The sequence below is a fragment of the Triturus cristatus genome, chromosome 2_1 (assembly GCF_964204655.1).
Source record: "Triturus cristatus chromosome 2_1, aTriCri1.1, whole genome shotgun sequence".
In the NCBI taxonomy this organism is placed as follows: Eukaryota; Metazoa; Chordata; class Amphibia; order Caudata; family Salamandridae; genus Triturus; species Triturus cristatus.
The window spans coordinates 467,933,410-467,957,986 of NC_140581.1; the positions used below are offsets into that span (position 1 = coordinate 467,933,410).

The window sequence follows — 24,577 nt, forward strand, 5'->3', positions numbered from 1 at the left end:
AGAGCCCCTACCGTAGTGAAAAGGGAGTCCTAAATTGTCATTTTCCTTTTTAATTACTTTAGGAATATTAGCTCTCTGATTCTGGGGGGAAAATACAGCTGAGCGTGTGAAGGTAGAACTTTACTGAAGGAAGACTTTGGTTTGGTTTGGTGTGCATTTAAAAATTATTTCAGTCTGGGCATAAAGATATTCAATTATAGGCATTTCTACACCTTTGATCCACAGAGGTCTGTGAACCTTGTTTCGCAGACCTTCCCAGTCACCAGTCTGGTTGGATAAGGGAGATTTTTATCCCGTTCATTGGATCTGTGAACCCAAAGTTGGATTTACAGATTCGAAGCCGGCAGCAATTTCAAGAAAAATATTGCCACCACCAATACAGGGAGCAGGGACTCTGCCCCCGCATCCTGAAAAAAATAGCCATAAGGGGTCAGCAAGAGCATCAACTGACCCCAGGACGAGGTTGGGGCCCCACAAAGCATACAGCCATTTTTAGTGGAAGTTGCTTGCTAATTCACTGGGAAAGAACACGGGCTAAAGTTTTGTTATGATTTTTTGCAGTTTATGGATGGGACTGCAATCCACTAGCACAGCTGCTCTGCAAACAATAATATGCGCGCCAAATGCAGTGCTTCTGACCGAATAGTGTTTCCATCAGTAAATTCTCCTAAAAGCTCAATGTAATTAACTAGCAACACATAGTCAAACCAGTAAATAATACTACATTAGTCTTTCATAGTGCAGCATTTGCAGTTGTATCAGCTACATGGGCGGGGTCATGAATATTGCTGTTGTATGAGATATGAATTGCATTACTGCCCATAACTTGACAATTTTGTAAGCATGACTGCACTTGAGCTACATTTCTTTCCAGTGAATATATTACACAGACTGCATTAGTACCTATGTAGTAAGATTTGGTAAGAGTTTCCATTGAAAAAGCATTTTTTGTTTTCTTAATATCTAAGGCGCAATTTCAGTCTGCACAAATGTTCCTTGAACTTGTTCCACTTTGGGTTCAACTTAGCAAAATGTCTGTGGAGTCTTCCATACTTTGACCCCCAACCTTGTTTCAGATTTTCAAAATATCTCCAACTTTGGAGCATTTAGGTATGATGGCTTTTCTATTTTCTTTGCACTAGATCAACCTGATTTGGTTGGGCCTGGTCCCCGGTGGCCTTCACATTCTAGATATGGTTTTTGTCCAGTCTTTTAAGTTTGTCTTGACTTTTTTTTCATTCCTTGCGCAAAGAGGGTGAACGTGCACTCAAATAAAAATCCTAATTCTCCTAAACAGCAACGGCGTATCCTTTGAAGAGTGATAGCTGGAAGATAGATATCTGGCCAATGTGATACCTTAACTCTTCTCCTCCTCGAGATGAAGCCCAACTGTTTCATGATTATACTAGTATCCAGAACATAGGTGAGGCAGTACTGCTGCACAGACCTGTGGAGCATATGCTGAAAGCACCCTTGCTCATAACTGAGGGCAATGGATAGGTCTTTCAGCACTACCCAGCCTGCCCTCACCCTGTCCCACCCGCACTCTCTAGCAAACGGCCATACTTTTGAGTGCTTGACGGTTGGCTCCCCCAACACCCCTAATGATTGTACGCAGATTGATAAGGTGGCTAGAGCCTAATTCATATAAAAAAGTAAGTAGAAGAAGTTTGCTTCTGAACACAGTGGTGAAGTTCTACCTTTTGTCCATCTGTTCTAACAAAATAAGTTGATATCTCGTGCATCTTACATGCACTGGCCTTAAATGTACATTAGGTTCCACCTGACATTCTCTCCCACTTCAGAAGACTCCACGCAGCTCTCTCAGTGAGTGATGGAGATTGATAGACAAGAGTATATGAATGTATTTGATTTATAAATTGCAAACCTAGCTATAAAGCAGATGAGTGCCGCTCAGTAGAACATTTTACATTGCAAGTGGGTATCCTGAGGCAAGGGAACATTTCCATTGGTACTTTTGCCAAACCATGCATGGGAACCCCCTATGGAATTAGCATAGCTCATGGATGCTCCATTTAACCCTAACCACCAAAATGCTTTGGGATTCCTGGTCTGTGAAGACAACTATGGGATTAGCCATAACTTCTGCGAAGCTACTCCACAAAGTTCAATTTTTTCTATATTGCAACTCTGCCTCAGGTGCCATATGGAGTAGATTACAATGGGGACGAACCCCCACTCAATGGGACGAATCCCTACTCCGTTTATTTCCCAAGGTTGTAAATAGATTTGCACATATGGTGCTGTTCACCTGTCTTTCCTAATACGACAATCTCAGCTGAAAACTTTCTTCATGCAATAGCCATCAAAAGGTGTCTGATAGTTTTTCTTGAGAGAACTAAAAAATTTTATCAGCTATGTTTTATTTGAAAATGCTAACAATGGCCAACACTTATCCCAGTAGACGAGAGCCAACTAGATATTTCCCTGCATCACACTTTGCCTGTCCCAATAACAATAATGTGCAGTGGGAGCCTCTAGGGACAGAGATCAAGGTTTCTCCACCTCATTAACTGAAAATCAGCCAGCAAACTGAGAGGGGGTGTACTGAACATGTTAGCTTGTTAAATTATGATTTTCTCTCTTTTGTAAGTAAACGTTTCTACTTGATCCCCTGCCTGATGATGTGAAATAATTCAAGAATCTGAATCTCTCAAAGACGGTAACTCTGGAGAACTATATTTGCGCACGTTATTTTAATTTGTTTCTCAATATTCCAATGATGAAGCAGCCCCAAACAATTCTGAACTAGCTTTTAGTTAGATTTCACTTAGATTGTTCACAAATCCGTGATTTGCTTTTGTGCCTTTGGAGACCGCAAGCCAAATGTCCATGGATAGAGCTGCAGGATTTATGGTTCTTTTTTTGAGAAAAGCAGCCAAATATTGACTGGCTGACTGACTGGTATACTTATAAATTGCTCGATTGCTGAGGCGCCTTGGCGTTGGGGTGAATTGGTACTGATGCACAAACTAGCCAATCTTAGACGCTTAAGGGAAAAGCCAGGTCTTAACCTGTTTCCTGAAGATATACCTGTTGGACTGTAATCTAATCTGGGTCGAGAGGGAATTCCATAGCTTGGCTGCTTGATGGGAGAAGCTCTTGCCACCTCATCTAACTTTTTAAAATCTTTTTAACCAGTAGCAACCCTGTATTGGCTGAACTCAGACTCCGTTGCGGCACGTACCAGGAAAATAGATTTTGAATATCCATGGCACCTCCTCCATAAAGCGCCTTGTGCACAAGGCAGAGGGCCTTGAATTTTACTCGCTGAGGGACTGGGAGCCAATGCAGCTGTCTCATAGTAGCAGCATTGGGGTGATGTTTGGGGAGAGCAAGCAGCACACGAGCTGCCGCATTTTGCAGAGACTGCAATTTAGCCGTTTGGCCTTTGTCTATTCCTAGGTATAATGTGTTCCCATAGTCCATTCTGGAAAGGACAAGGGCTCCAATTACCTTTTTCCTAAGAGTTAGTGGAATAAACGGCAGGATTTTGTGCAAGACTTTTAAGGTGATATAGCAGGAAGAGGTTAGTTGATTAATTTGTTTTCCAAACTTTTGCTCGTCGGCGAACATAAATACAAGGTTCCTGGCCTTAGTCACCGGAACTGGACAGTTCCCTGCCTCAGACAGCCACCATAGTTGGTTCCACACTGAGGGGCCCTTCCCAAACTCAATAACCTCGGTCTTTTCGGTGTTGAGTTTGAGACAGTTTGAGTTCATCCTTGCCGTGACTGCTTTAACCCCTAAGCTGCTAAGCCTTTTCCTACCCCGTGCTAAGCCTTTTTTGGGCTATTTGGGGTAGTGCGCGCTTAGGCCCCTGTAACTTTTTGACCACATAAGGTATCCATGCCAAATTTGCGTCCTTTTCTTCCAACATCATGGGGATTGTAAAGGTACCCAGGGTTTGTGGATTCCTCTGGAGGGGTCCCAGAAATTAGCCAAAATACAGCAACATTTAGTTTTTTGGGGGGAAAAAGGGCTGCAAATGAAATTGTCTGGGTTTTTCTCTGTAAATGGTATCAAAAAAGGGTTTGTGGGGCTGAAATCACAATTTTCCCAGCTTTTAGGGAATGACAGACTTTTGTCAGAAAACCAACATTTTTTACAGTTTTGGCATTTTTCTGGGACATAGCCTTTTTTTGCTATTTTTTGTGCTTTCAACCTCCTTCCAGTTAATGGTAGAATGGGTGTAAAAGCAATAATGGATCCTGGAAAGCTACACATTTTAGAAAAGTAGATACAATTCTGAATTCAGCAAGGGGTTATTTGTGTAGATCCACCAAGGTTTCTTTATAAAAACTAACAGTTAAATATAGGAAAAATTAGTTGAAAAAAACAGCCTTTTGTGTCAACGTTTTTACCTGTAACTTCTTCTAATCATGACCGCTCTTTGAAAGCAATATACCGTTACATCCGCTGGTACTTCCTGGTTGTGGGGATATATAGGACTTGTAGATTCACCAAGAACCCGACGAACCCAGAGTCAAAAACTGAGCAGCAATTTGCAATGGTTTTTTATTATGTTCCGGGTATATAGCAATTATTGTGGGAAAATATATACATGGAAAAATCGGTATGAAAGACACCTATGTATTTCTGAAATGGGAACAAATTATAGAGTTTAGAAACAGTACATATTTGCACATTTTCAAAATTGGGAATACTCCTACTAGCATGAGAATTATCGGTCATTTTTCAAAATGACTTCTTTTTTACACAATGTCTTTCATTTGGAAGGCAGAAATGCATCAAAAATCAATAGGTAATAACAGTTGCTTTACAAATCTGAATTACCTTAAGTCTCCCGATAAAAATGGTACCTCACTTGTGTGGGTAAGCATAATGCCCACGACAGGAAATGACTCAAAACCCAACGTGAACACACCACATTTTCACAATGAAAATGTACCCTTTTTTCGCGAAGTGTCTAGCTGTAGTTTTTTAACCTTAGCTCTGCCGGCACCTAGGCAAACATAGCAAACCTATACATGTTTGAAAACTAGACACCCAGGGGAATCCAGGATGGGGTGACTTGACTGCCTCCCACCAGAGTCTGTTACCCAGAATCCCTCTCAAACCTAAAGAAATTGTCCAAAAAAACACAATTTCCCCACATTTCTTTGGTGGAAAGTTCTGGAATCTGTTTGGATCCACGAAATTTCCACCCACCCCGCGTTCCCCAAAGTCTTACGAGAAAAATGGCACCTCACTTGTGCGGGTCGGCCTAGAGCCGGCAACCGGAAACTGCGCAAAATGCAACGTGGTCACACCTCAATTTCGCAGTGAAAAATGACCCTTTTTTGCCAAAGTGCCTAGCTGTAGTTTTTGAACCCTAGCTCTGTGGGCACCTTGGGAAACCTAGCAGACCTATACATTGGGGGATCCACGCAAGCCATACCTCCCTGGAAGCCCCCGGGTGTCTAGTTTTCAGAAATGTGTGGGATTGGTAGGTTTCCCTAGATGGCCACCGAGCATGGGGCCAAAAACCCAGGTGACCCCCCTTGCAAAACCAGGTGGTTTTGAGATGGGCAAATTTGATGTCGCCTCACTACGTTTTGGGCCCTTGTCTGTCGCGGTACTTGGGCCTCCCACACAAGTGAGGCACCATTTTCACCGAGAGACCTGGGGGAACGCTGGGTGGTGGGAAATTTGTGTGAGCCCGGTGATGCCACAACTTTCCCACACACAAATGTGTGAAAAAAGTTTTGTTTCAGCAAAAAATGAGGTTTGCAGGGGATTCTGGGTAAGGAAACGTTGGGGGATCCACGCAAGCCATACCTCCCTGGAAGCCCCCTGTGTCTACTTTAAAAAAATGTGTGGATTTGGTAGGTTTCCCTAGATGGCCGCCGAGCACGGGGCCAAAAACACAGGTGACCCCCCTTGCAAAACCAGATAGTTTTGACATAATTAGTTGTTTGTTTCTACAGCGTGAGAATTTCGGCACAATATTGCAAGGAAAATGTGACAGGCATTTCGAGGTTTGCAGGACATTGTGGATAAAATAACTTTTTGGAATTCACAAGAGAGACATCACCATGAACTCCCATGGGTTTACGACAATATCTACAGGTGGTAGGTTATTCTTAGATGGAATGTACATCTAATATAAAATTTTATTAACAAGAGATTTCACAAAAATGAAATGTACGGTCAATAATTAAATGGACAAAAAACCGAGCCAGTGAGCTTTAAAGCCACGGCAAGGCACCAACCGCTTTACAGGCCATTCACACACCTTTCATACGTGATACACCCAAGACCATTCACACCACCAGGCACAAAAACAACACATTACAACATTCACAAAAAGGGACAAGGTACACCCTGCTTCAGAAAGACAAATATTACTGCACAGCCATCTAATCCTCAAGCACACACACATACTGGTTGGATCTGGCACGAGGGTTAGTGATGGTTCAGTATATACAATTGTATTAGCAAGTGATTTCACAAAATGAAATGCACTGTTAATAATTGAAAGGGCGAGAAACTGAACCATTGACTCACAGCTCGTGAGCTGTAAAGCCACGACAAGGCACCAACCTCTTTACAGGCCATTCATACACCTTTCATACGTGTGACACATACAAAACCATTCACACTGCCAGCCGCGGGCCCATCACATTACAACACTCACACCAGCAGACAGCGCCATTCAAGGGCCCATCACTTTCACACACCCACATTCCTGACACAGCAACCACACAAGCTGATGGATTGCGTGGAGTGGCACTCAGCAGAGTGTGTAGTGGCCAGCAGCAAGTCACTAGTCACACACCGCCAGCCGAGTGCCAGTCCACGCACACCGCCAGCCAAGCGCCAGTCCACGCACACCGCCAGCCAAGCGCCAGTCCACGCACACCGCCAGCCAAGTGCCAGTCCACGCACACCGCCAGCCAAGTGCCAGTCCACGCACACCACTAGTCAAGCGCCAGTCTAGGCACACCGCCAGTCCAGGCACACCGCCAGCCAAGCGCCAGTCCAGGCACACCGCCAGCCAAGCGCCAGTCCAGGCACACCGCCAGCCAAGCGCCAGTCCACGCACACCACCAGCCAAGCGCCAGCCTACACACACCGCCATCACATTTAGGATTTTTTTTAGACCAAAATAAAAACGCAAATAAATTGCAAATAGATACAAATCTGCTAACACAAAATCTGAAACTAAATACATTGCACTAATGCCAACCTTGAAACAGAATCACATTTTTTAAAGAATACAGACCAGGCAGTTCATTTTACCACTCATGGATGCTCCCAAAAATTGTTTAGCGTGTGGTACGCTCTAAAACAAGCAGGGACACACAGCCCAGGGTTAGAAGGACACTCGGGGCAGTACATAAGTCTTCTTCCGCGTACCTCTTCATCAACAGACTCTAAATCTCCTAGTGGGAAAGTCTTTTGAGGATGTGGGAGGAATGAAATCAGGAAAGTGGCGATCTTTCAATCAAACCACATCCCCCTCCACTCCAACTCTAGGAACACTTGCCTGTTCCACAACAACAAGGCTGCCTATCACAGATTGCTGAAACTGAACAAAAGTCAACTTTGATGCAGGAGAACACTCCTTGAAAACAACAAAAGCATTGAAAGTTGCTAAATTAAAGAGATGATTGGCCAACTTCTTATACCAAACGTAAGCCTTACGAATAGCAGTGTAAGGTTCCAACCTCTGATCAACACCACCCATGTGCTTATTGTACTCTAAAATGCACACAGGTTTGCGCACTTCAGAAATCTGACCCCAAACAGCCACAGGTGAAGTACTCTCATCATGGATGGTAGTCAGCATGTACACATCCCTCCTGTCCACAAATTTCACAGCTAGTAGTTCATCACTACGCAAGGAACTGTACCGTCCCCTCTGAAGTTTTCTGCAAACAAGCTCTTTTGGATAACCTTTACGGTTAGAGTGGATTGTGCCACAAGCAAAAGTGTCCACTTTGAACAATTCCTTAAACAGTTGCACAGCAGTGTAGAAGTTATCAAGGTACAAATGGTGGCCTCTGTTTAACAGTCCTCTAGCAAGATCCCACACAATTTTCTCAAACTCCAAAAGTGGACGGACAACCAGGGGGGTTAATAGTGGAATCCCTACCAGTGTACACACGGAAATTAAAAACATATCCTGTCCTACTCTCAGACAACATATACAGCTTAATTCCAAAGCATGCCCTCTTGCTAGGGATGTACTGCCTAAAAACCAAACGGCCCTGGAACAAGACAAAATACTCATCAATAGATATTTCTTTCACTGGAGTATAGATCTCTGAAAATCGATCTACAAAGTGATCAAGAACAGGCCGAATCTTAAAAAGACGGTCACATTCAGGGTGATCTTATGGCAACGCCAAAGAATTATCAACAAAATGCAGCATCCGTAGCAAAAGTAAATACCTATCACAAGTCATAACTGCAGGAAATATGGCCGTTGCCATCAAGGGACTGGTAGACCAATATGAAGCCATGGACGGCTTCCTTATCAAGCCCATCAAAAAAGTCAAACCCCAAAACTTCTTAATCTCTTCCAAATTTGTGGGAGTCCACCGGGTAGCTCTAGAGTGGGGCCTAAGTTTGTCACTTTTGTCCCTCAAAAACTGTTCAGCATACATACAAATTAGTCTGCTCAACAATCTCACCCAAAAATACATCATCCATAAACAACTTAAACTGTATAGGCAAAAAATGTTCACAATCCACTCTACACCCTGCATCACCACTAAACGCATGCAAAACTGGCTGCACCATGTTTGGATCAACCTAGAGTCCAGCACTTCCAGTAGGAAGCCTAGCAGCCTCAGGCTGTAATCCAGATGCCTTTTGCACCATCGGCACAGCAGTATCCTCCTCTAAACCAGGCACTTCATCCGCACTGAGAGTAGCTTCATCTGCACTGAGAGTACCTTCATCTTCCGATTCCATGTGGAGAGAAAACTCACTGCCTGAATCTTCCCCTCCCTCCTCTCCCTCAGACGCACTGTCAGTCTCATAATCCTGCTCAGAGGAAGATTCAAGAAGCATACCAACCACCTGCTGAGCAGTCATTCTACGGCTAGCCATACTGCTTACTAATAAAATTAACTTGTCAAACAAGTCAACAACAACAAACACTTTGTAAAATAATAAACAAAATGCACCTTTATCAGAAATACCTATATACTCCAGAACGATACCACTCACTTGCCAGAAGCAGATAAATTCACCACCACCTACTCTGCACAGATACAGTATGGATCAACCAGATCCCACTAAAAAAGAAAGAGAAAAGAAAATTACACATAAGACAGTGCAAAACACATCGCAAAGAATTCCATGCACAAAACACTAACTAAATAAGCTGCCATTATGACACCACTTACAAAGAAATTCATTCATACATGACAAAAATACTAATTTGGAGTATATACAACAAAAATGTTTTTCTTACCAAAAAAATGCAACTACGCAAAACTGCAGAACACCATTGTCGAAATCGCAAACCGGAATCAAAATCTTTACACTAGAATAAAAAGGAGAAAAAACCATTACAATCACATATGCAAATAATGCACCACTCCACCAGCCAAGCTAAGGGGTAGGTGGGCCTAAGAGTATAAATAAAATATTCACCCCCGTAAAAGGGGAGCAACCCTTGCTTTTGAGGCCACTCCCAAACACAAATTTAAAAAAAAAAACAGGTGTCTAGTGGCTTCTGCCGCCCCTTGAGGGTAGATGGGCCTAAAAACATACTGCTATTCTGCCACCAAAAGAGGGCCGAAATGACCACAATCATCCTCCCATAAAGGGGAGCGACCCTTGTCCAAGGGGCTGCTCCCCAACATAAAAAAAAAAAAACCCGGTTGGCCTAGTGGCCCTACAAAAAAACAAATCAGACGATCTGCCCCTCGGGGTGGCAGAAACGGCCAAATTAATGCTCACCAAATGGGAGCAACCCATGCCAAAGGGGCCACGCCCCACAAAAAAATCACTGGTGGTCTAGTGGGCCCAATTTAAAAAAAAAAACATGGAGATCTGGCCCCCTGCGGGGCAGACACAGCCACAAATATTGACCCCAAAGGAGAGTGACACTTGCCCAAGGGGTCACTCTCCACAAATAACTCCCTGGTGGCCTAGTCGGTCCTACATTAAACAAGCATTTGCAATGCAATCGGTCTCGCCTTTGGGACCTTATATGTACTTAGCTATGCAGCACATTAGCCTGCGCCCTGAAATATCTGCTGTTCTTTGACATGGAGGGAAAGCAAGCACCAAACTGCATGACACGCCAAGTATTGGAACAGCGGGAAATGGTATAGTCCAAAGCTCTGTTTTTAATATAAAATCTGGGCCTTCGGTGGTCATATCACTGAAAATACAAGATTTAAAAAAAATATTATTGTCTATGGGTGCTCGTGGAAGACCATTTCTATGGACTGAAAACTAGAGAATGCTGAAGTGATTCTGGTATTTTACTGACCTCTGCTGGTCGTTTTCTATCAAGAAAGTTGCATAGAGTCAGTTGATCAGAAAAAAAAAGTCCCTAAGCGGAAGCAGACAAGTCCTAGGGCAGATCTCCAAAGCCCACAAACCATATAAACACATAAGTATATACTAAAGTATATACAAGGGGTCTCGAATGCTCGACCTAAAAATTGTGAAATCTGCCCCCCCCCCTCCCCCCACTAAACACTCCCTGGTGGTCCAGTGGGCATTTATTTTTATAAAGAAATCTGCCCCCCCCCCCCGGGGGGGGCAGACATGGCCTGAATACATTGCCCCCAAAGAGGGGAGTGACCCTTGCCTAAGGGGCCATTCCCCCAAACAAAACAAACTACCTAAAAAAAATGGCCCCCAAAGGGGAGTGACCCTTGCCCAAGGGGCCACCCCCCACTACATTTCTGTAACATGGACAGTGGGCCGATTTTTAAAAAACAATAAACAAAAGTCTGCACCCCCCCAGGGGGGCAGACAAAGCATAAATACATTGCCCCTTAAAGGGGGAGCGACCCTTGCCTACGGGGCCGCTCCCCCCCCAACAGTACAGTCATGGCCCTTTCAAAAAAAATAATAATCCCTGGCGTCTAGTGGGCATTCCTGCTGCACGATCGTGCAGCAGGAATGCACAAAAGAGGCATAGAGGGAAAAGAAAACCTTTTCCTTTCCCTCGATGTCTCTTTTGAAAAATACCCCCCCTTCCCCAGCCCCAAAACTTACCTCTTTCTTCGCCGACGCGCAGGAAGCCAATGGCTTCCTGCGCGTCGGTGATGAAAGGGAAACCTCCAATAACGTCAGCGTGCCTCGCGCGCTGACGTCATTGATGACGCGGAAGGGGTGGCGGGGGAGGCAGGGGATGGTCTTCCCCCTGCCTTCCCTGATTAAGAAACCCAGATCGACCGCCCACAGGGGGAGGGCCAGCGCTTCGCCCCCGTGGGAGGGTGTCATGACGAACTGGACTAGTCATGAGCACACGGCTACTGTGTGCCATGACGAGTCCAGCTCGTCATGAGCGCCGAACGGGTTACGACCGTTACGAAAGCGGTCGGCTGTAATGTCCACCCTCTACATAACCGATACCACTATCTGGGTATCATCTGCATATGAGACTAAAGTAAAGCCATGCTCTTTATTAAATCTGGCCAGAGGGGTGACATAAATGTTAAAGTGTAGGTGACATAGCTGATCCCTGTGGGACTCCACACGGGAGGCACAAGTCTGCCGACTTAAGTCCATCCCAGTGGATCAACTGTTCCCTGGATGCCAAGTAAGATGATAGTAGGGTTAGAGCCGTCTCTGATTCCTACTGCCTGCAGCCGCTGCAGCAATACCGCATGGTTAACGTTATCAAATGCTGCTGATAGGTCAAGCAGGATGAGGGCAGCTCTTCCTCCCCCCCCATCCATGAGTTTTCAGATTTCTTGTGGCTATTATCAAGGCAGACTCCGTGGAATGTCGTGATCTGAAGCCTTGTCGGGTAGAATCTAGCAGGAGATTGCCATCTAAATAGTCGGTGAGTTCCAGATTAATGGCTTTTTTTCTAGAATTTTGGTCGGTAGTGGGAGGCATGATATTGGGCGGTAATGCTTGACCTCCATGGGGTCCAGTGTAGGTTTCTTCAGGATAGGCCTGATACAGGTCTTTTTCCATAACTGTGGATAAACTCCTGAACTAATGACCTCATTTAGGAGGGGAGCCATAAACACTAATCTCCCCAGAAACCATGTGTAGACTAGACAGGGGTCCAGGGGCGAACCTGACTTTGTCAATAGTAGCAGATACTTTACTTTCTCTGACCCTAAAATAGAGAACGTTGACAAACTGCTGTGAGTGGGATGGTCTTCCAAGGAATCTTCTTTATTTTCAGTTGCAGTAGATACTGTCTTCTGAAGTTCCTTATACACTGTCTGAACTTTGATTTGGAAAAAGGAGACCATCTTATCCACAAAGTTTTGGTCAGGTTTAAAATGGCCGTTCTGCGGACGCTTTGATAAAGCTGTGACCGTTTTAAAAAGCTCCTTCGATAAGTTTTTGTCCGCCAGTGTTTGTTGTAAAATATGACGTTTTAACAAGTTTTAAGGCTGCCTTATATACCTCCAAGGCTAGATTATAGTCCCTTCTAAGATTTTCACCGTAGTCTGTCCTCCATAGTCGCTCAAGACGTCTGCATTTGGCTTTTATAGACCTAAGCTTGGCTACATACCAAGGTGCTGATGCTTGATCTCTTTGAGGCTGCTTGGTTACTTCTGGGAAAAGCCGATCAACTGAAGACCTAACCCAGTCGTCCAATTTAATTGCTGCCGAATTAGAATCCAACATAATGTTGGGGGGGTTTTCTGCCAGGACTGCTTCCAATTAACTTTTTTGGATAGCTTTCCACGAGCGGGATTCGACCATGGGCGGTCTATTACGATGAGTTTTGCTAATTGTGGGATTTACTATGTTCAAGTGTATTGCATTATGATCGTTCCACGGCAGAGGCATCAATTCTGTGTCCTGCTTATTACTGAATATACCATCGAGAGTGTGACCTGCTGTATGTGTGGGCTCTGCTACTATCTGAATGAGTCCAAATCGTGCAAGATTGTCCACCAATGTAGCAGTTCCAAGATTTGCTTCAAGGTGGAAATTAAAATCGCCCAAAATTGTAAAAGTCCGGATATCTAGCCATGACTCAAGAAAAGTCTGAGATGTGCAGATGGAGGTCCGCCCCCCTGGGGCCTGTAGATAAGGAGCCCCGGGAAGGACATAGTGTTATACTTAATGCTAAAGGTCACCGCTTCAGCTTCAACTAATGGTTCAGGTTTGATCCTTACTATGTACTGAGACCGTTATACTATGGCTATCTCCCCCCCCCCCCCCCCTCTTTTTCCCCCACCCTGTCCTCACAGGCTACCTGGTATCCTGCAGGTAAGGCCACATTCCAATCCGGTTCACAAGCGTTGTTCGCCCAGGTCTCGGTTAGGAAGACAAGGTCTGGGTTTGTAAGTTGTAATATACATTCTAGTTCGTATCTGTTTCCTCATTATTGGGTCTATAATAGGACGTTGCGAAACACAGTAATCTGCGTCTAGGACCTGGTCTGCTAAAGGTCTTAAAGAGCTCCCCAGCGCATGGGTGCAGTGTCCGCTTTACTGCTCACTTATATTTTTACTCAACAGGTACCAAGCAACCAGGCCACAAGAATTGCATCTAGTGAAGCCATTGATACCGTGGTCAATCAATAGAGTAGGATTTGGGCACTCACCAGTGTTCAGGCTAAGTAGTTCTTCACGTGTGTAACTTTGCGGCGTGAAACGGGCAGGGGTTCTGGCGCTGGGCGCGGACGGGCTTGCCTTTAGCGCGCCAGTGGCGCGCCTGCTGCGCGGTCGCAGCATCGTGTTTTATAGGGTTTAGCAACCACAACTAGAGCTAACCTCTCCTGGCGGGCCCGTTCTTAGACGGTCACAGTCGATATCGCAGCAAGTAAGCACTAGACAAACTGCTAAAAATGAATAAAACAATGGATATAACAGTATTTCTTTAAAAACAGTCTTTAGAATTGTAGAAATCGTAAAGTGCAAGTGTGCGTCTCCCTGAAGGCTAACCAAACAAAGCTTGAGCTTCAGCACTTCACCAGCTGCGCGGTCGCAGCATTACATGTTTTATAGGGTTTAGCAACCACAACTAGAGCGCCAAGTTATCCTGGCGGGCCCGCTCTTACAGACGGGCACCGCCGATGACGCAGCAAGTAAGCATTAGACAAACTGCTAAAAATGAATAAAACAATGGATATAACAGTATTTCATTAAAAACAGTCTTGTTAATTTTATTTTAATCGTAAAATATTTTGCCTGCTATATTTTCTTTAGCATACAAAGTGATAAACTAGAGTTTGCACCAATAAAAATCCCTTATTTACCAAAAGTCTGTCAGGCTATCCACAGTGAGGCAAAGGGTTTGAATTGGCTAACTGCAACATACGGAAGAAGCATTGGCAAAGCCAATAAGTATCCTTGTTGGGACCTAATGGCTTTGCCAATTGCTTTTGGTAGTGCTTTGCAGAAACAGGGCACTGTGCAGCATCCCAAAAAAATAAAATGTGATGTCAGTCGATTCACGCCGACATGTACATACGTCGGAGCGCATGCACACGGCAGCAGAATGACGCGGGCACAATTTGCTTTAATATTTTTATTTACGTATCCATGATGACGGACGCCACATGGATAGGTGATTAAAATTAAGATTTTTTTGCGAAGGGGCAAAATCGCTAATTAATAGAAAAAACTAGGTGTTGGGGATAACTGAGGAGAGTGTGGGACAGGGATGGCAAAAGCAACACATGGTGGGTGGTAAGGTGAAGCACAAGAGGGCAAGAACACAGGAGTGCACAGGCGGGAGAGAGCAACATGGAGCACAGGATGGAAGAGAGAAGTACTCTGAGTGAAGCGCAGGGAGTTAAAGCAGACGGGTGAGAGACACAACACGGCACACTTAGCAGGAGGGAGAGAAAAGCACATGAGGAAGACAGCTGGAAAGCACTTGCACGCTCGTGAGTGCTTAAGCAAAAAGAAACCAGTATTGGCATAGCCAATAGGTCTCGCTTTTGGGACCTTATAAGTGTTTAGCCATGCAACGGTTGCATAACTAAATACTTCTAAGGTCCCAAAAGCGAGACCTATTGGCTATGCCAAGCGGCCCTGCGGACGCAAAAGTGAAAGTAATCTCGGTCAAGCGAGGCGCGCGCGCCCGCGCCCATGCACTGTAGCTCTAGGCTGGCCTGGTAGCACTTTTTGGAGCCCTCTCAATAAGTCTCGCCAGACCAGCGCATGCGCTGGGTCAGGCGAGACCTAAAAATTAGCCCATGAAAGTGAGCAGTGGAAGGACCCAAGTAATGAGACTGTACTCCAGGGAAGGGGCAAAACAAGATAGACCCAGCAATTAATTGAATAGGAAGCAAGCAAATGAATGACAAAGCCAAAGCTTTAAACTCGTTGTGCTTTCTGGTATGCTGACAGTAGGTCTTTTTCAAATAAACCGTTGCTTTAAAAAAAAAAAAAAATCTATTAAAAAAATAAATAAACAGACTTTAAAAAAATCTCTGGCATACAGGTGTTCAAAAGCCATTAGTAATGAAAGGGGTTAATGCTGGGCTGGATTTTGCAAAGTCTCTGTCCTGCCACCTTCTTTGCTGTCCAAAACCAAAGTATACCATCGAAGAGAATCCTTTTTCAGTGAATAATTGTCCCTGCTTTGCATAAGGGCTTACTTGTATGTAGCCTGGAGCAGGTGGTAGCAAAAAACGTTGAAATATGTTTCGGTTTGCAGTTTAAGAACCTATGGTACGAAATGAAGAGTGAATCTACCAATTTATCTAGGACACTGATTACAGTGTACCATTTCATCTAAATGTAAAGATAGGACACTGATTGCAATGTACCGATTCATCTAAATGTAAAGCTAGGACACTGATTGCAATGTACCGAGTCATCTAAATGTAAAGATAGGACACAGATTGCAATGTACCGATTCATCTAAATGTAAAGATAGGACACTGATTGCAATGTACCGATTCATCTAAATGTAAAGATAGGACACTGATTACAATGTACCGAGTCATCGAAATGTAAAGATAGGACACTGATTACATTTTGTATTTTCTAGATTGCATTTGTGTTTTCTGTTTCCCCTTGGATCTCGCCCGCCGTCTTGTGTTCAGAGTTCACAAAACATTCTTTCTGTTTTTGACAGGATGAATATGAAGACCTTCTTCGCTATGCTGTTGTGACCCCAAAGTTTGAACCGAATGTCCTGGGGCAGCCTCAGCCGCCCCTTCAGTTGACAGCTGATGGCAGATTTTCAAATGTTTTAAGTGATGTTTGCCACCAAGGTTCAGGTACTGTCAAATGATGTATGGTTTTGTTTTCTTTATACTTTTCAATTTGTCTGCTAATTGATGTTCGAATTATTTCACAAAAAAGCAAAACATTTTAAAGCATGTATTTTTGTTGTATCCACATACGACACAAACGCAACGCTTTTTAAAGACTGATCACTGTAGGATAACCATAATACTAGCATTTGCCTGACGCCTAATGTAAAATTTAGCCTTGCATGGATTCAATGACTGATAGCACATTTCTCTAACAATTCCAGCTTGGCATTCTGTTAATATTACATAAACATTTGTCTAGCCCAGGTTGATATTTGTTATTCCTATTCTTCTCTACAGTTGCAAGATTCTTTCTGTATTGTAGTGTTCGAACTGTTATCACAATTCTATTGCTTTAAGAATGAAGCATGTTTCCCTTGGGTATGAAACAAAATCTTGGACTTTCCTTGTCTTGCTTTGTTTATTATCTGAACCCATTACGTAGCTTTGCAGCTTTATGTACCTCTTGCTTTGCAGTCATATCTCCAGGATTGCTGATTGAGTGTCTGTCAGGTTGTAAGTGCTTTCTCTCTGATTGATCATATTTTTCCTGCATTTGTTTTGTATTTAAACGTTGTTGTTTTAGCTTGTACAACACAAATGGTAGGAGACAAGGCGACGTATTAATAAGATTTGGCTGTTCTATAATTCTCAGAAGACTATTCTAGACACAAGGTTTACCTGGTCATACAAGGAGACGCATTTAAATCACGGCAGGCCAGTACAGTTTGGGGAAAAATGTGGATTGAATAGATATTTTGCTGCACATATCATTTTCGAGAAGGGTTTGCATCAAAAAATCACTAGGGCCCATGTTCAAATAGAAGCCTATCAAACCGGAGTGGAGGTTTATATTGCTGGTGGGATCCGTGTTAGATGAACACATTACTATCCTAAAACACGTATGGCCCAAATGTAAATATGTTAGCTTTCTTTAATACTATCTTGGAAAAATGCAGAAAGGTGCAAGCAGAAAAATATTATTTGGGATGGGAGGAACTTGAATCTGGTGCTAAGTTCATAAATGTATAGGTCCAGGCCGGGGAGTGGATAAATACGCTAGGTGACATCCATCTTGTTTATATATGGTGTTCTGTAGCGCAAACCTCACCAGAAGACGGTGGACCGCTGGAGATTGTCAATGACAAGCAAAAAGTCAACTTGTAATAAGATGGGAAGCTGGGTGGTAGACTGTGCACTGTGATATAGTGCTCTTTAAAGAGATGAGTCTTCATCTCTTTTCTAAATTTGAGCAGAGTTGGAGAGATTCTGATGGATACGGAAGTGTTGTTCCAGAACCTAGATGCTTAGATGAAATAGGCTTACAGCCATGTAGCAGGGTGTTACCACCATCCAGATGCAAGAGTATGAAGGGTGGAACAACAGTTCTGAGGTTACTTTCTAGAATAAACGGTTTAATCTCCTTTAAGAAAGGAAAAAAATAGAGCTGGTACCAGGCCATCTTTGTTGTGTTTGGCAATGTGTTCCTTGAGGGTGAGGTTGGTAAAAGTTGGGATTTGAACCCATCAAAGTTCATGTCATTTAGCCAGGTTTGTACTGCATCTTGTTTGTTGTTGGCAAATAACTGGAATTCTGTCTTAGTTGGGTTGAGCTTCAGGTAGGTACTGGGCATCCAGGTCTGCATGATGTGCAGGCACTGTTTGAGGTGTTCGATTTATGAAGCAGAGAAGACTTTTTAGAGTCTTGTATCATCACCATATTGGTGAATCTTGATGCTGTTCTCTGTGGGAAGAGCACCAAGCAGCTTCACGTAAAGTTTGACGATGACCAGAGACAATATGGAATCCTGGAGAATTTAACAGGTAAGAAGGATCTTTTGTGACCTGGATGTTCTTATTGAACAAAGTATTGTTAATGGAAGTTAAGAAGATTGCATGTTAATCCTATTTGAGACTCCCGGGTCCAAATGAGGCTGGGATGGTTAACTGTGTCGAAGGCAGCTAAGAGGTTCAGCAATATCAGATGGCAGGGATCATCTTCATATGTGGTCAGAGTCTGCGATGTATAAAGAGAGGTCTCTGTACTGCAATGTGAAATGAAGCCAGACTGGTAGTTGTTCAGGAGATGGTTAGCATTGATGTGATATTGTAGATGAAAATAGCCTGCTTTTTCATGATCCTGTAGCTAGTAAGGTCATTAGAGTCTAGTGTCTGATATGTTCCGTCGTGAAAGCTTCTGGAAAGATGCCTTTAGTGAAGGGGCAATGACAATTGGAAGGAGGGATACAAGAGCATCCCAGAGAGAGGTTTGATGAAGCACTTTATCTTTATAAGCAGTGGCTTGAGGGGGTTGGAGGAGTTGAGTATGTCAGCGAGATCTGGAGAGAATGGGCTTTGAAGATTGACCACTTTGGGAATTCTGCAGGAAGGGGTGGGTATAAGAGATGAAGCAGGCTTCAAAGACCAATCTCTGACCTACTCTACTCCCTCAAGCACTCCCTCGCCACTGGACCTATAGTTAGATCTGCTTTTCCTTAGGAAGGGAGTTTTTTTAGTTTGCTAAAAACATTGACACCATTTGGTGAGTCTTCACAAAACTTAACCCCAAACAAAGTTCACCCATCTCTGGTCCATCCTGGGATGTTTTGGGGGTGATGTGTCAAGCTGGGCACAAGGAAAAAGTTGTGTCTCAAAACATAAAATCCCCATGCATTTTCCACAGACATTTTTGGAAAGCAATATCGTGAAAACTGCTGAATGGAATGAAATCAAATTTGACAGGAAGCTAGATCTTGGTCAAGGTGGTGTGCTTTTTGTGATTTCGCGTAAATCTGTTAAGTAGCTTTTGAGATATTAAGGACAAAATATTTGTATATCTTGATGTTTGGGTTCGCAATAGTCTTGTGAGAGTCCTGTGGCTGCACAACTTCAGAAATAGAAAAGCCATCTGATTGGTCGAGAGGCCCTTTTTCCCATCAGCCAACTTGCTCCTGCAGAAGCGAAGGGCTCCTATGAGTCCCACAGGAGCGGGCGCTCTGATTGGCTTTAGGATAAACAGAAATAAAATGGCCGCCATTACTGGAGATTGTAAAAATTTTGCATGTGCTGTGAAAATTATTTTAAAAACCTACATTAATGGGCAGGATAAAGACATCCTGTCTGTCTAATAATTGAGGAGTTCTATAAAGGATAAGTACTGTGATGAAGCAAACTGTAAATTAAATTTTTAAAAATCGTGCAATACTCTGGAACTGTTGCGGAATTGTCAAAAACTGAAAGGGGTAGGAACTCTATCTACCCACACCTATGCATACCTGTCAACCTAGAGAGGAGTGTAAGTGGAGATGCCAGTCACTCCCTGCACCCTACTACATAAATCCATCATCCAAGAGAGGAATCTCAGCAGAGAGACCAGGCCCTCCTCATACCCTACCTTCTATGCACACCTATCATCCAAATCGGAGGTCTCCGTGGATAGGCTAATCCCTCCCCACACCATACTACACCCCAGTCATCCAAGGGAGAGGTCTCAGCGAAGAGGCTAGTTCCGCTCCACACCCTACTACACACACGCCGTTATTCAGGAGAGAGGTCTCAATGGAGAGGCAGGTTCCTCCCCACACCCTACTATGCACACCTGTCATCCAAGAGTTGTCAGCAGAGAAACCAGTTCCTCCCCATACCCTACTATGCACACCCGTCTTACGAAACCGAGATCTCAGCGGAGAGGCTAGTCCCTCCCCATCATCCTATTGCGCACACCCTTCATCCAAGATAGGGCTCAGTGGAGAGGCCATTCCTTTCCCACACCCTACTTCATACAACCGTCATCCGAGAGGTGTCAGCGCACAGGCCTTTAGCACTTTACGCTCTACTGCACACACACGTCATCCAAAAGAGGTTTTAGCGGAGAGGTTAGTCCCTCTACAGACATTAGTACATACACTCATCATGCAAGAGAGGTCTCAAAGGAGAGGCTAGTCTCGCCCTACACACTACTACACACATTAGTCATGCAAGAGAAGTCTCAGTGGAGCGGCCAGTTCCCTTCCACACTCTCATACAGTTGATGTTAAATTTTGTAGTAAAGTTGAAAGTGACGTTATGGTTGGGAATGGTGATAAAATCCGAGTTTGTATTAAAAAAGAAACAAATTTACTGAAAAAAACAGTTAGGTGAAAAGTTTAGCGACAACATAACTCAGAAAATTAGCATTTAATAATTATCAGTGATAACTGAAATTAGCGTCCCCTGCCATGCACTGCTTATGACCTCACATTACAAGTCTCATGACCTGTTCTATGACCTCATTGCACACTTAAAAGCTATACAATATTTAAGGTATGAAAATAAGTACAAATAGCGCACAGTAATTTAAACCAAAATTTATAGTAGATTCACACAACCCACCTATTTGAATCAACTTTTGCTTAGGTTCAACATTGTCTTAAACATGCACATCATGCAAAGCAAAACTCATGTTGAAAGTAAACTACACATACATAGGTAACCCCTACTGCATTCAGTCTTTAATGTGTATACAACTGTTTAGTAAAAAACCTTTTTTTTTTTTCCAAATAATGAAATTCTGTTACATAATCCAAACTCTACTATGGACAATTTTAGCCTGTCCCAAACTCTTTACAGTCTATCATAAGAAATGAACTGCAAAAATGTATAAAAATAGGTACTGTAAAGTCATTTATCCTATGTTAAACTACATGCAGACAGCCGAACTGGCATGACAAATGAAACAATTATAAAAGAAACCTTTCCAATAGGAGACAAATCCTTGTAAATAGAGAAAGCATGAAGGTACAAAAAGTCATACTGTCTGCCGCGTACTGTTAAAAACTGCACAGATGGACCACCTGGTGTGGCTAATCAGGCAGATCTTCTTGGATAAGCAGCGAGCACATATAGTCTTCCTGTCCTATGTCAAAATTGTCATGGGGATATGATTCCTTTAAAATACACAAGGCTGCTTAGAAGACTTCGCATTTATTACATAAAATGTTTGCCTTGTTTGAAAACTTTTTCTAACACCAAACTACTTGTGTTCTGTTTTCTAGAAAGTCATTAGCCATCATCTCTAAACAGTGTTGCAAACATTTATAAGGACCTAACTGCATCTACACACCTACGACCCGTTAGGAGCATAAGCATGTCGAAATGTAAACACTTCAGCTCATTAGCAGAAAAACGACTGGATGAAATTAGGTAGAAAAGTAGGATGATACTTACCTACCAGTATGCAAAGTATAAATTAAACTGTCACACATCGGATGATGTAATCAGTGGTGTCATCAATGATGTAATTTGAGGTGTCATGATCATGTAATTTGTGAAGTCTGTCTGTCCCTCGCTTGTCTAGCCTTTTCACTTTGCTGCTCCCTTCTTTGTCCCCTTACTAGCCATGCACCCTTCCTTTTGGGGAATGAAAGGCTAGATGCGGTTATTGTTTTCTGAAGTCACTTCGAACATGTTTTTTTTTTTTTTTGTATGTTCATGTAACAGGAAGAAATCTGCAATTAGAAAAGGAGCTCCGAGATTCAGGAACCAATCCAGAAACTCCAGCTAGTTCCAGTCGACAAAGTCCCACAGCTCTACATGTTGTGGAAGGTACTAGTTTGATTGTGGTTCATACATTTGAAAGTGGTAACACTACAACTACATCTGATTGCAAGATGCTATGAATGCTTACCAAACATCGCCTTGTTGAGCTTTGATTGGTCCATTTCTTTTTCTTAGTTGTATGTTTTTTTTAATTCAGTTAAAAAAAAGAGTATGATGGGCAGCAGTTAATGAAATGGCTATCCAGTCACAAAATCTCTGTGGTGCTATGACTGCGTTACATGAACCACACTCTGCTAACCCGAGTGTGTGCTCATTGCAGCGAGTGCACATTAAAAGGTTTCCGTTCGTTGATTTGCATTTAGGAATTGAGGGACGCCTTGAGCCCACAGGCATGTTCTCTCCATGAATGATAAATATTAACAGTTAATGTACATCTTTTGAGGTTCCCTCAAAGTATTTAAATGTTTATTTTTTTAATGGTAAGGCTCGGACCCTTTGTTTTGAGTTCAGTTGTGAAAAAGCCTTTGGATGGATTGTGGGTATTGCCGCATCTCTCCAGACAGTCTGACTCTTGAGCAATAACACAGTATCTGCCCTCAAGGAATGCAGTTATAAGTCTTTGCTTGAACCAAGTTTCACCAGTGTTGCAGGGCAGACTGTTCAGAGAATGATGTTCTTAAAGCCTCAGCATTGTCGTAAATGAATATTGAACCATGGAAAATCATAGTGCACTGGTCAACACTTTAATCCCCAAAATGATACTCCCTTAATATATTTTTTCACTCATAAGGGTTTCAAAACTCTGTTGCATGACTAGCAGACAAACTGAAGGAAAGGGTCTTACCACCCAGACCTGATTTTTCTTCGTCCTCAGTCTATCCACAGAATGACTTGAAAATTCTATATGCGTTTCACATATGTTTTGACATGGGTGAGGTACTATTTAGTTAGTACACCAATAAAGCCTTGCATTCTAATCTCCTGCCCTGTTATAAATTCAGAAAATGTCTTTACTTTCAAAGTGACCTCTCGTTTTCTTTGGCTTGACCAAACATGTGGCTACTCTTCACCACCCAGTGATCCTTGAAACTGTCTGTGATTCTGTAAAATGCTATACGCCCCTTCTTATACCACTCACCTTAGTCCATTGTATCTCTCTTCTCTTGGCAGTCGTTCAGAGTATGTAGAGGAAATTCACTTTTTTGATGGATACCTCTAACTTCAAATGCCTTTCTTTAGAATATCCCCAGGTGGCAGACTGGATCCAGAAGATTTAAACAGCATTGCTCCCAAGTGCCTGCAGTTGGGGCACATAGGACTTTGCATTGACTTAGTTCTGCCTCAAAAGTGACTATGGAGCCTAATATAAGCGCCACCCCTGCGCATCAATGGCTGATCCTTTCTTTCCACGCCTTCATAAGTGGATCTAGATCTCACTCTCAACGTTTTCCAAATATCAGTTGTCAACTTTTCCCCCCGAAATTCTGTTTTTATTATTTTTAAGTGTGCAAGGGAACAATGTTCTTTACTAAAACCTCAAAGTATACCCATATAATGGCTTCTGCAAACAGTTTCTACAACAGACCCCAATGAGATGTGCATCTGGTGTTTGGGGCACAATTTCAAGTCCTGAGAGTAGTGTGCCCTTATGAATCTAAAGGCAATTCAAAAACAGAAGCTGTATGTCGCCAAACACTGAAAGAATTCACAGAGGTCCCCCTCCGGCTCAAAGTTGAGGGCGCCGACCTGTTCCCACTACAGGCACTCATTTCAGTCCAAGTCTTTCAGTAAGCCAAAGCAGAAGCGCAAGAAGGCCAAATAGGATTTGTCCCAGTCCTGCTACTCTCAGCTTGTAAAGTCAAATCGATGTCAGGGTGCCTCTGTCTCACTTCCTTTCCCCACCTAGGAGCTGATTTCGCAACTGATACCTATGCTCCCTTAGTTTTTGGGGTCATTGGCGTCATCTTAACAGATTTAGGCATTTAAAGAGGCCATTTTGCAAGCCTCTGGGCCCCAAGGATTGCAAAGGCCTCTAGTCTGGTTTCTGCCGGCTGGTCCACCCCCAGCACTGTCTGTGCCCCCTGAACTCGTCTCAGTCAACTTTGAAGCTGGAGTTGACTTCCAACCTGGCACCAAAATCCAGGCAATTCAGCACCATAGCAAGACCCTTCCCCAATAATCCTGGCCAGTTCTGAGCTGAGTGGTCTCTGTCCTGACCGAGATCACATCTCGAAGTTGTACAGACGTGCCCAGTCATAGTAAAATCCTATTTAGATAGAACCCTACCTTTGCATCGGAGCCACAGCCCAATGCGCCAACAAATTTTCAGGTCTGAGTCTGAGTCAACCAGCCTTTATACATGATAATGTAGATGAGGGGGGGATTCATTTCCTCCATACTTTGATATCGACAATTTGTGCTTGAACTTGGACTTGCAGGAGACCAGTGTGTGCACTGGGTTGTGTTCTCTCCCTGGGCCACCCACAGAAGAGTGCCTCCTTTTCTGTGGTGATGAGATGGGAAGCAGAGGAATTTGATTCACGACTGCCAACTATGGAATCCGAAACTAATGTATTGTCAGAAGTTTTGCAGTTTGGACAATTTTTCTCTGAACCCTTACTACCAATTA

General features: G+C 43.3%; 1 protein-coding gene across 3 annotated transcripts in view; it reads left to right on the top strand.

The window, feature by feature from the left end:
• The window catches only part of POC5 (POC5 centriolar protein), a 373,162-nt gene that overhangs the window by 81,974 nt on the left and 266,611 nt on the right, over positions 1–24,577 (top strand). For all 3 annotated transcript variants that reach the window (XM_085632288.1, XM_085632289.1, XM_085632290.1), the window contains 2 exons: positions 16,231–16,375; positions 21,889–21,993. In XM_085632288.1, the coding sequence (XP_085488414.1) occupies positions 16,231–16,375; positions 21,889–21,993 (250 nt within the window). The remainder of the gene's footprint in view (positions 1–16,230; positions 16,376–21,888; positions 21,994–24,577) is intronic.